The sequence below is a fragment of the Chaetodon auriga genome, chromosome 3 (assembly GCF_051107435.1).
Source record: "Chaetodon auriga isolate fChaAug3 chromosome 3, fChaAug3.hap1, whole genome shotgun sequence".
NCBI classification, from domain to species: domain Eukaryota; kingdom Metazoa; phylum Chordata; class Actinopteri; order Chaetodontiformes; family Chaetodontidae; genus Chaetodon; species Chaetodon auriga.
The window spans coordinates 17,866,519-17,879,383 of record NC_135076.1 but is presented as its reverse complement, the minus strand read 5'-3'; the positions used below and the strand labels follow the sequence as shown (position 1 = coordinate 17,879,383).

Below are 12,865 nucleotides of genomic sequence, written 5' to 3'. Positions count from 1 at the left end.
GTATTGATTTACACTTTAAGATACCTGATGTCCCGGGTGTCTGCCTAAATTCAAGTGTGATTAAATTAACTTTTAATTAAACTCACTTACTTCTGACCTTGCTACATAATGCTGACCACACTCGTTTACAGTTTAACAAACCTCCGTCTCCTTCATCATGCACCAAACTGGAGTTTACCTCTTTAGCGCGCGCGCTGTCGTCCTCCTGTTTTGATTTAAGAAGAAATCCCTTTGGTAGATATAAACCAGATGAAGTGAAACGCAGGCCAAGCGGGACAATCCGAGATGCGACCAACTCGACTGGCTGCTGGTTGCCGTTTCCATAAAAGTACCGTTACTTTCTACCGGATACTGCATTCCGCACGCGCCTGCCGCAGGTTCAGCTGTCGCCTCGTGCGCGCGCACACACAAGCGTCCGCACAGTCTCATCCTGATCATTTGCAGTAGCAGCTGCATACATACTGTTAATTGTCTTTAACTATTTTGTATGGATTAATGGGGCCTATTGTTGTCTTCTCAGTGGTTAACTTGTCCTGTTTATTGTACAGATTCATTATATTTATTTCAAAATCAGGTTATTGACTAATGAGGTTATAATGATATTTATATATTCTGTGATATCACGATAATATCTCCACAATAGCATTAATGCAAAAATAGTGTATCTGCAATAATGAAGATAAGATTTCATGGCTGTAGCTATCAGTGTATAACTGTGAAATTCCTACATGATTAAGTGTTTGTTGTTCAGTTGTTAGAGATCTTACTTATGTGTAACCTCTAATTTAGGCCAATAGTTTTGTGCAGACGCAAGGGTCATTAAAGTAGACAACCTACTCAGTGTTTATTTGCTGTTTCTACCCTCACCTGTCTGCCATGTTTTTCTCATACATTTGCCGTTTCCTGTTTTTTATTATTGTTCCAGCTATAATAGTGCCTGACTAATGATGTTAATCCAGGGTCCATTACTTTACACATGTATTTTTACCAGGTGTGGACCACTGAGATAAGAAGAGTTGAATTGTCTGGTACAAAAGAGACTGGACATTGGGAGGCCTGCAACCTAAATGCGGACAGACTTTATCATTATCTGCTTGTTGGCTTGTTGTGCCAAGATTCCTGACTTATCAGTTAAGAGGGACACCAGCTTGGCCTTTGTTTTCCCGCCTAACCTAGATATTGCTGTCAGTTTGATATGCAATGACGGTTGGACCTCATATCACCATACCAAGAGCGTTTTTCACCCAAGTCCAGAGTGCCACACATTTAAAAACATATATAAACCATAGAGTTAAGATATGCTACCTGATGGCTGAGTCTTCCTTTAAACTTAGATGAGAAAGTGGTTCTCTCACTGTGGGTGGATGTAAATAGAAACCATGCAGCAGACACATTTTGTCTGCCTTAATGGCTCCACACACAGCTGCTGACTCACTGGCCAAGCAGGCCTCAGGCAGAAAATCCACCAAGTCCCCATTCAAGTATTCAAGGAATGTTATAGAGATTTTTTGAGAGGTGGCACACAAAAGCCTTTATTGATCTTGCTGTCAGATATTTTTAAGCCCAGCCTAAATAATCCTTGTTTAGCACCTCGTATTACAGGATTGACTTGAAGAACATCGTGTGAAATCACTATTACAGGTTAAAAGAACATGTCGGGATAAATAGACATTTCATAATTTCAGCAATCACTGTCCCCCCGGGCTTTGGGAAACACCCGACAACAGGGCCAAAGCTCCCGCTAACACTGTACTGAGAAGTGAAATCTGAGAGCCAGGCCCCTAGTAGAAGAAAAAAAAGGGTTCTTTTGATGAAAGAACATAAAGACTACTGGAAGGTCCTTGTTTGCAAAAAGTAAAACCTACTCATGCACACAATTTGGAAAACACAGTAAACAGATATAAGACTTGTTGTAATATAATAAATACTGTTCACTGCCAGCCAGTGTACTTCAAGTTCAGTGTACTTTTTCGCAGCTTTCACAGTCTTGGAAATGAATTTGAACATGAAATTTCACCAGACAGTACTGCCTTTCTGCATCTTACAGACTTGTCAGTGTTTTGACTCTTTTCACCTCATCATTCATGCACTTCCTGTTCAGATTAAGGCATAAACTGGGTGGGGGTCTGTCATGTGAACTCTCAGGCCATTGGTGCTCCATCCGCCTCTGTTCTAAGTCCTGCAGGGTATTAGAGACAACAAGGGGACTTCTTAAAATAGCACCACAGTTGTGGCAACTAATCATCACTGTAAGGACAGCTAACCTGAGTCAGACTGGGCCCTGGCTACAGCTGCTGCGACTCAGCCCTGACCCCCCCATGAATATTTCTGTGGTGGTACAGCCCACACCCCCTGCTGATGTCCCAATAGACTGGCTCAGCAGGTCAAAACTGTATCATGTGATGGTGGATGGGCACACAAGTACCAGCTGTCCACACTTCCACAAGCACAGTTTCAGTTCATAACAAATATCAGGCCACCGTCGGATTATTCTGTGAACCCCCTCCCCCCACTTTCATACACCGATCACACCTCACAAATTGTCTACAAATCAACTGAGATCTCAGGCTTCCTCCCTCCCATCAGTGGAGGCACTATGTCACGAACATAATCAAACTGTCAGGTGAAATCATCTCAGTCCACTCGCTTTGCTGTTGAGGTGCTACAGTTTCCTGCCCAACAAATACAGTATATACCCAATGACACAGAGTCAGTGTCACGACTTACTGTCTGTGTCTGGAGCTGTTGGGTTGAGCTTACCACTCATTATAACCAAAATGCTCATTTTGTGAAGAAAATGTAACATTTAGTAAGAACTCCCTGGTGTTTTGTTGCTGAGGGCTTGAACATGCTAACCACACTGTGAGGAGACTCCATAGGTAATGAGCTCTAACACCCTATGATGCCCCTCTGTTTTGCCCTACAGCAGCCCAGTTGCAGGGTTAACTGAGGTTAGAATAGTGCTGCTGAAATGGCTGGCCATAGTCTCTTATATATATATATATATTGAGGACAAGCAAACTGCAATATGTTACACAGGTCTTCTACTTTAGAAGAGTCAGAATAGTCAACCATTCATTTTGAACAATTTAACTTTGAGATACTGACGTGTTTATTTCTCTGAGGTTTGCTTTTTAACTGTTTCTCTCTTGACCTTCACAAGCAGTGAATACATGCCATAATTTCCCAGCTGTGACTGCTGAGTACTTAGCTGTTTTATGGAGAAAAAGCAAATCCACAGGTGCTGTTTGTAGACAGAGTCAGCCTCTTACCAAGCTGCTGCTGCTGCTGCTGCTGCAGAGTTAAAGTAATTAAAATCAATATTAGAAGGAAATTGCAAAAATGGATCAATTTGATTTACAACATTTTGCTACAATACACTGCAAAACTGTGACTGAAAATAAGTAGTAAGAATGAAGTCTGAAATGGTCCAGACTTAAAATGCCCTGTGTCCTTCCTCTGTGCAGTATTCAAAAACCTAACGTCAGCCCTGTCAGCACTGGCGTAAGCGAGACATAAATCTGCATTACTGGCTTGTTGACGACCCTACCGTGGAAAGACTGTTGAACAGTGGTGCTATCCATGACTGACCACAGTCCCTTAACAGCACCAACAGCTAAGCGAAAACTGGTCACAGGCTCTGGCCTCAAATATTTCATTTGACTGTTTTTGCTGGAGAAATCACGAGAAAGGATGCATGTGTTTTGCCCCTCCGGCTGTAAAACTAGTTAAGTCATATTGTAGATTTTCACTGAGGAACCCATTCAAGCTCCTTCGTGTTATTGTCACTCAAGTGAGCTTGTGCAGAATCCATGGATCTCTCACTGCCCCCTAGTGAACACACAGAAATGCCTCTGACGCAAACCCTCGCTTTCCTGTTACAATTTTTATTGTAGTTTTTAATTACAGGTGCTGTTGATCCCATTGCTAACAATCAAAATCTGTAAGACTGTAAATCTCTAAATCATTGTATTTTCTTTTATACTTGCGTGTTGTTTTAGTTCAGAGTTGAAAGTAGACTGAGCAACTGAAAGATGAACTTGATAAGAGGATAAGAGATGAAGAACATGGTTACTTCCTCCAGCATACAAAGCCTGTTTTTTCTTTTGTTTTCACACATATTTACTTTGTCAGTTCACATCAGTGTGCCAAAAACAATTATGAAGTCATGCAAAATGAATTTAGATCAGATGACTGATCTCTTCTGCAGACTCACACGAGCATGTGGAATATGATGTGCCTTTCTGTAGAATAAGAACACTGAGCGCTCATCCATGCATGTTTTTAAACATTTAACATGTGAGCTCATTACTATAGTGTGCACTGTATGTTTGAGCTCCTTCCCCTCAACAGTGTACAGAAAAACATTCAGAGCCGACTTCTATCACAGAATTCCTGTAAGTTTTAAAGGGAGCAGCAAATAGCCTTCTTGAACAGTGCATTTTCCTTTAAATGCATTGTTTTTTGCATTATTTTAGATTGTTTTGGAAAATCACACTCAGGTTTTGCATTTTGACTATAATTTATATTATTCACTTTTATACCATGTGACAGTTGTCATTTAGATGTTATTTGAATTGTGCTTATTATGTTTAACACTGTGTATGCTGCCCTTTTGGCCACAAACGTGAAATTTATTCTTTGTCCTCTTTCAGCTTAATATTGTTTGTGCTGTAGGCCCCTATCTCAGTTCAGTGTTGAATGTATAGCAAGTAAAATACTGTCATTTGGGGTTCAACAACAATATGAATGATATGCAGTATGTTGGTAGTTTACAGGTATATGACTGAAAGGAGCTTGTAAGAATTAGTATTCAAAATGGAGTAATTTATTTTTCATAAAAATATTTCCTGACTACTGAGGAGAACTAAGTGACTTCATCTTTTCTTAAAACATACTTTTATCAGAGAGATCCTTTGATTTTATTGTGATTTATTTTTCTTACTTTATTGAAATTGACTTCACCTGTATTATGAGCCCACAAAATCAAATCAAATGATTTTAGAACTTGTCGATTTAATGTTTTTGTTTTTGTTTTTTTCTTTTGTGAATCACTTTTGTGACCTGGGTTTTCAGAGGGCTCTCTAAATAAAGATTAGAATTACTACCTCGTTTAATGTAAATTTTGGTGTCCTGATTGCAACATTAATCAAGAAATCAAGGTCATTTATTTGTTATTTTGCCACAGGGTTGCACACTGAAACGTAAGATGTAGCAGAATAAAATAAAAAAAATCTTACAATTTAATTGAAAAATAAAAACAATTATAATTTTGAATTTTGATTGTAATATTTGCTATTGATAGTTATTGGTAGCTGGTACAGGCTGAAAATATTTAAGAGCTCCAATTTGTTGAATCACTGTGTAGTTAAAGCGACCAACATAGATTTTGAGGGAAAAACTGTGGCTTTTGAGTAGAAATGAGTAAAAACTGAATGGAGTTCTGCCGCACGATCACCAGAACTGCACGGCATTGCAGACATGCGTACTATTGACAGCGTCGAGGGAGCCGATTTGAACAACTTCCTGGTCCGGGAAAATCTGACATTATCGCGATAGACAGCCAGTTCGTATGCAATTCAGCGGCAGGGCCCTGACGCTGGAATGTGAAACTACAAGTTATTTAGCCAAAACAAAATTTTGACAAACCTCGCTGTACCATTTCAGACATATCGCAGCTCTCATCGGGACTCAGCTATGGTCCGAGACATGAGGGAGACTCTTAGCTTATGGTAAGTTTAATAAAGCCGCCAGTGGAAAACGCTCGCTGATTTTAGCATGGCTAGCTAGCTAATCCATCAACACCCAGGCTAGTGACAGCTGACCAACCAATAGGACCAAGCTAAGGTTAGCACTAGCAAAGTTAGCTAGCAGGCAGTTGACGAATTGAGTTAATCTTATTTTAACAGTGAACTTGTTTGGGAGATTATGCTGCCGATTTCGTAACTGGTAACATCGGACAATCTCTTCAGATTGGTAGACCTATTTCCTGTCGTAGCCACCCAATTACACCGGTGTGGTTTGTTTGAGTGATGCACGGAGGCTAGCTGATGCTGATAACTAGCCTGCTAGCTAGCAATGATATGTCGTCGTTGCTTGGTGCAACGGTATGGCTAAACAAACAACAACAGACTGACAGGCACCTTGCTAGCACTTGTGCGCTAATGTGAATGAATAGCAGCTACGCTGGCGTGTTGTGTGTGTGTTCGTGTGTTGTTTTCGGGCTGTTTCACCTCTCTTGATGGATAATTTACACTCTTTTTGAAAGCTAAGGTTGACATGCCTCACAAAGACTTTGTTTTGATTATTTGACATGTTCGCGGTAATTACTGCTGACACATTGGGTGTGTGACAGACATTTGGCAGGCCAACAGCGGTAATAGGATTATTGCGAGCGTTCCCATGACATTTGAGTTTGGTCCTCAGTTTTGTCTGCTATCTTTGTATCTGCAGGGTATGAAACGAGTTTGGTTATTCAAGCGTTTGCAGCTTTGGGATCGTTGACTGTCTGTGTTGGCTGAGGATGGCGCAGGGAGGCGCTCAGCTCGACTACCACATCCTGCAGGACCTCAAGCAGCGTTTCCCAGAGATCCCAGAGGGGGTAGTGTCACAGTGCCTTCTGCAGGTATACACACATACCCTCACACTTATTCCTGCATATGCTTAAGAAAGCTCTTTGGAGAATATTTGAAAATAGTGGCATTATGATATTACATTTGTGAGGAAGTTGTCTTGCTGCGTTTGTATTAATCGATTACCAGCCTCTAGTGTTATCCCTTATTACATGTAATGGATAGCAACAGCAAGATGAGCACTTAAACACTGCAGACTGCATGACTGGGACTGTTCTCTGTCGCTCTCTCAGAACAACAATAACCTGGATCTCTGCTGCCACCTGCTGGCTCAGGAGAGTAATAGATACCTGTATGGCGAGTTCCATCACAGTCCAGAGGAGGGGCGACTGAGCCGAAACCACATGCTGCACATTAGCCTGGGCTACCCGGGCTCTGAGGCAAGCAAAGCAAATGGAGGAGCAACAGGAGTAGGCCGCTCCCTAGTGCACAGCACCAGTGACAGTCATATCGAACCCCAGCGGCCCAGCTACCCTGAGCCGCTGTCAGCCCCTGCCACCATGGCCCCCTCCCCGGGTTACAATCCTTTCTTTATGAACGATCAGAGCCGGTCGGCCAGCACTCCCACACCTCCACCCTCAATCCAGGGCATGTCTCCCACATACTCCCCTGTCCCGCGTTACACTATGAACCCTATAACAGTCACACTTTCGCAAAGTATACCCAATGTCCCACAAGCTCTGCAGATCCCTCCTGGGCACTATGCTAACAGCACTAACACCACCCTGTATATTCGACCCTCACCCTCCCAGAGCCCACAGCCAGCACCCTGGTCCTCCTCAGGGGCACCTGTGTATCAGCATCAGCAGTCCCCCTACAGTACTCCCACATATGGCTCACCTTACAGCTCCCCACAGCATCAGGTACAGCCACCACAACCACAGCCCCAGCCGCAACCCCAGCACCAGCAATATGTCTTCCTCCCTATTAGCTCCCCAACCCTTCCCAGCATGCCCTACCATCACCAGCAACAACCCCAGCAACAGCCAGCAGTATATAGGCCCTACCACACAAAAAGCTCACTAAAGAACCAGATAGAAATTACCCTGGAGGGTCCAAGACCTCGCAGCAACTCACCTGTGCACACCCCCCACCCCCAAGGAGCGCTTTACATGGCCACTAGCCCCTCGCCCAGCTCCCCTTCCAGGGGCATCACTATGAGCGGACCTCCAGGCCCGGCATCCTTCCACCCTGGCATGTACCTACAACATCAAGGCCCCGCAAGGCCTCGACCGGCCTCCTCTCCTCAACCGGGTCAGTCAGCCTACACATTCAAAATCAAAGTGTCCCCAGGAGGCCAGGCCCAGAGGCCACCCAGCTCACCTCCTGTGGTTGAACCAGAGTCTCTTCTCAACATAGAAGACCAAGGGGCACACAACGCTGCCCCTGCACCCATCCTGCCTATCTCTGCTCTTCCAGGGAACGTTGCCAATCAGTTTCAGCAAATGCCCCGACGTTCAAGCTCAGGCTCTGATGACTATGCTTACACACAAGGTAAGAGATTCTTGATTTTTATATCTATTGCCCTCCATGTTTGTGACTTTGTGTCTTTTGTTTTCCACTTTGAGTTAACATAGGATGTTTGTTTTGGGGCTGTGTTGTCTCAGTTAAAGTCTAAAGACAGCCTTTAGCCTGAGAATAGCTGACTTGTTTTTGAAGGCATTTGACTGTGTGAATCCACCATTTAGCAAAGTTTATGGTAATTTTGGGTATTAGTGGTTAAGACATAGACCTTTTAACTGCAGCGTCCCTAGTTTGATTCTAGCTGGGTGTGTTTGTTCAAAGGGTTATTCCTTAATATATTTGCAAATATTGAACATGTGACTGTTTGGCCCAGACAGATAAGATCCAACTTCTTATTCAAGTATGTACTGCAGCTTTGAGTGTGTCATGGATAGAAGGTGTATCTACCATAACTGAAAGTAATGTTACAGAATTTTAAACATCAAGACAATACTAGTATTAAAAAAAGTGATACTTTTTAAAAAATGTATTTATTTGTACTCCAGACAGTCATAAAATGATAGATGTAATAATTTCCAAAATGCACACATTTTTTTTATCCAATGGAATTTTCTACTTCAGTGACATTTGTCACGTATTTGTTGCTGTTTAGCCTTTCAAAAGCAACATTTTCACTACTGTCAAAACACTGTCTGCCCTTTTGCTTCACACAGAGAGAAGCTCGCACCTATTTTAATTACATTTATATAACCAAGCGCTAATTCTATTATAGTAAATTACATAAGTCAGTACAAAAAGAAAAAATAATCATTTTATATGTTCACATTTGCTTGGCACTCAACACTCTATCAACACTTCTTCACTTACATACAAATGACAGATGATATTGAAAGATGTTGAAGAAATCACCAGTTTGGAAACGTTTTATTTGATTAGCCCCCTTCCTACTTGTACTGATGTTGACAAAACGAGTTATATTCATTAAAGAAAGTTGATTTAATAATCCTCAGGAGAAGCTTTGAGTTTTAAAGACACAGTATTTAAAGTATCAACACATTTGGCAACCTTTATTGACACCATCACATGCCAACTTTGTTGCAACTTTTTTGAAACTGAGAGAATCGTTGAAGAAGTGATTAATGATCATCATTTTGTTGCGTTTAGCTTCTGTCTTGCTGGCGTATTTGCTATCATATTCGAGACTTTGTCCCTAGCCATATATCTTCTATAGTTTACGTGTCTGCTTTGTGTCCGTTTGTTTTCTTTAACTTTAACTTCTAAACAGATTTGTTTGCCCTGTATGTTAATGTCATTGCTGTGCTTGTATATTCATATGGAGTGATGAAAGAGCACTAAAGTAAGAGAAGGTGTTGTAGTAAATTCAGTTTTCTAGATTTTGAATTTCAAGCATTTTATGTGTGGTGCGTCTCCCTCCAGCACTCTTGCTCCACCAGCGGGCCAGGATGGAGCGTCTATTGAAGGAGCTGCTGCTGGAGAAGCAGAAACTAGAGCATCTGAAGGCCGATGTCAACAATATGGAATATGACGCCCTTCAGAGACGCTTTCGAAGAGTCAACTCCACCAGTCTCATACCCAGAGTAAGGACTGAATGCATACTTGTTTGTTCTTTACAATTTTCTGGCACCACAAAAGGTCATTTACAGTCATATGCTGTGAAATAATTAATTATTCCACAAGTTCAGGATTGATAATAATTTATCTCTATCCCACAGTTGTGGCAGGTCAGTAGGCTGTAGCAGCTACATGGTAACTGTCATGTGTGCTGTTTTAAAAGGCAAAAGAGTACAATTATTCTTAAAAGCAATTAAACTTAACTTAGTAGTCTAGATGCAGCTAAAATGCAGCAATGATAATAATACAAACTGCACTATTGTGTCATGCAGACTGATTTCTTACTTGTAAGAAGAAGTTTGAAAGGGATGGGGAATATTTGGTTGTCTATTTTTGTCTAATGTAAGTGGGTTGTGTGTTTGCGCCGGCTGCAGCCTGAAGAGATGACCCGATTACGGAGTCTAAACAGACAGCTTCAGATTGATATCGACTGTACCCTGAAGGAGACGGATCTACTGCAGTCTAGAGGTATACATATACACGCACACATAAATGCACGCTCCTACACGCAAACCTTTGAAGTGTGTCTCTGATTTATTTGAAAGCATTGATCTTGAAAAAGCCAACCCCAGAAGCAGACGGCGTTGGGTCCAGAGTGATGGATGAGGCTCCATCACTGTGCATACAGATGCAGCTTTCTAAAATGACCGGCTGGTCCGTAACAGGACCTGGGTGGATCCAGACTTGACCCTCATTGGGCCCTTGCACAGTGTTTGACTGGAACATGATTCTTGTCTATTCCGTAATTTATGACAGCATTGCCTCGAAATGCCCCAGTAGTTGTGCTGAAACTGGCAGCAGGTTTAAGTGTTTGACCAGTTCTGGGCCGTGGTCTAGCTGGAGAATTACTGAAGCATTCATCGGCTTTGTTTTAGTCGTCCAAATTCATTTTGGACGCTGGTCAAGTTGTCATGCATGCAGGTTGTTTTAAACACTGGCTTCCTCTTTACTCACCTCTGCCGCAGCAGCTGTTACACGTACAATGTGTAAGAGGACGGCTTGGGTGGATGGATGTTGGCGTAGGACTGGAAAATGGTGTTAATTCTGGTCTTTGTCGGGACCATTTCTGTGAGCGATCTTTGCAGGCTTCTGGGAGCTCAGCTTTCGTACGCCCACAAAGGCGCTTATTTAGCTCAAGAACTTTTCTCGCAGAAAGTTCCGTCCAGTTGCAAAAATAAATCAGTAACACAAGTTAACATCTGACTGTAAGCCTGCAGCTAGCAGACAAAGCAAGGCGCCATCTCCTGGCTAAATTCTGTAAAGGAGTGAGTTGCGCTTGAATTGGCTCATTTATCGTAGCATCAATGATTGCGCCAACGGCCTTTAGACCAAATTAATTGCTACATTAACAAGATGCAAGGGGCTGCATTGGTTTGGGCGTGTTGATTTGGGTGCCAGTGAGATGATTAAATACAATCCAGTATGGTCAGTTTGAGTAATAGACCCATCAATTTTAAGGCTTTTTGGATGCCAAAACACTGCTCGACCCAGATGATGTTTCTTTATATTGCTGCAAAACCTTTCTTGCCTGTTGACCCTGCATTCTGTATTTGCAGGAGTCGTGTTTACCGCAATATATGAGAAGGCTGTTACTGTCGGTCTGAACATCAGAATCAGTCAATCAATTAGACTGATTGGATCTCTGGTTGGGAGATAAACTTCTAAACAGACTTTTGTGTCTGGTTTCTGCTTTCCTCCACAGGGAAGTTTGACCCAAAAGCAATGAGCAACTTTTATGACAACATTCAGCCTGGTCCAGTCGTGCCACCCAAACCTGGGAGGAAAGGTGAGAATTGTCCGACGTAGTTTCAGAACATAATGACCAACTAGAAGATAAGATGTTCTCCAGGGTAACATCATGTGTTAATACTGTCGCTGTGACCATTCAGGTCAGTACTCACATTACAGTGTTTGTCTGATTCGGCTTGCAAGAGAAAAAGCTCAACTGACTTTGTTCTGTGTTGAACTCCACAAATCTGGCGGCGTGGAAACTAGATGAGAAACCGTGCTATGTAGTGAATGGCGATGTCTGTCAACATTTCTACTGAATGGCTGATGCCTGAATGCGTTCCTCACACACGCCTGTTGAGTGACAGCCATGGTTAATGCCAGCCCTGAGTTGAAGACACTTAAATTGTTGTTGCGTTATGCACTTTATCAGTGAATAAAGAGGCTTTTTTAATGTAGTGCTTCTCTGTGTTTTTGTTAGAAGGGGAACAGGGCTCCAAGCCAGTGCCGGGGCCCCAGAGGGACGAGGACTTTGAAGGCGCCCAATGGAACTGTGAAAGCTGCACCTTCCTCAACCACCCTGCACTCAACCGCTGTGAACAGTGCGAGATGCCGCGCTACACCTGAGCTTGGCACTGCGCTGTGTTGCCCACGCCTGCCCCATCCCCTGCCAGTCCTTGGATAGTATAAGCCCCACCCCTCCAAAATCTGTCTAGAGGTCTTCCCCTGTCAATCAGTATATAAGCCCCTCTTACCTGCTGAGGAAGAGCCACTATCTCTCTCTGCCCACGTGTCCTGCTCCCATCAACTACTCCTGTGCACTTTGACCCTTGTTTCCCATTGGCAGATGATGATACTTTTTTTTAGGACAGCTGGAGACTCTTCTCGTGTCAGATGTATAAAAGAGGGAGTGACACACTGCGACGCTGGCAGTGGGCGGGTCGGGGCTTCGGAAAGGTCAAACCGACTGAGGATTGAGGAGGAGGAGCTACAGTTTAGCTTGAGAACATTCCACGCAGAATGAGTGACTGCCCTGTTTACACAAACTGCACCCATTCCTGAACTCAAAATGGAGGCACTTCCACTTTAATCCAGGACCTGTAACTCCCTCTCTGACAGTGGAACAATGCAAGCAATGGTATATACGTTCTGACTAATGCGAAATGTAGACTGTACACTGTATCTGGCTCTGTATTAGAGCTCATTTCACTGAAAGAAGAACACTAAAGACACTTGCATATGAGTATATTCCTGGTACTTTTATGCATATTATGCCACCCTGTATTATGTGTTCAAATGATGTTGACTTCCTGTGCAAATGCCTCAACTTGCTGTACTTAATAAAGGAGCTGATTCTATGTGACTTGACCACGCACAGCTGGCACCTCTGCACCGTTTGTCGTAATTCA

The 12,865-nt window shown here is 42.8% G+C and overlaps 1 protein-coding gene across 1 annotated transcript; it reads left to right on the top strand.

Annotated features, from left to right (window-relative positions):
- Nucleotides 1–5,535: 5,535 nt before the first annotated feature.
- On the top strand, nucleotides 5,536–12,831 carry tab3 (TGF-beta activated kinase 1 (MAP3K7) binding protein 3). Its single transcript, XM_076727023.1, has 7 exons — nucleotides 5,536–5,732; nucleotides 6,454–6,625; nucleotides 6,866–8,126; nucleotides 9,534–9,694; nucleotides 10,103–10,196; nucleotides 11,431–11,514; nucleotides 11,938–12,831. Exons 2-7 carry the CDS (start codon nucleotides 6,524–6,526, stop codon nucleotides 12,081–12,083), a joined length of 1,848 nt encoding a protein of 615 aa, XP_076583138.1. The 5' UTR covers nucleotides 5,536–5,732; nucleotides 6,454–6,523; the 3' UTR covers nucleotides 12,084–12,831.
- Nucleotides 12,832–12,865: the final 34 nt, after the last annotated feature.

Bases quoted from the DNA above. Each gene is read 5' to 3' on its own strand.
- tab3 (XM_076727023.1), top strand. From the start codon at position 6,524: ATGGCGCAGGGAGGCGCTCAGCTCGACTACCACATCCTGCAGGACCTC. The intron at 8,127-9,533 runs GTAAGAGATTCT...GTCTCCCTCCAG, and splicing joins TGACTATGCTTACACACAAG to CACTCTTGCTCCACCAGCGG. The intron at 11,515-11,937 runs GTGAGAATTGTC...TGTTTTTGTTAG, and splicing joins ACCCAAACCTGGGAGGAAAG to AAGGGGAACAGGGCTCCAAG.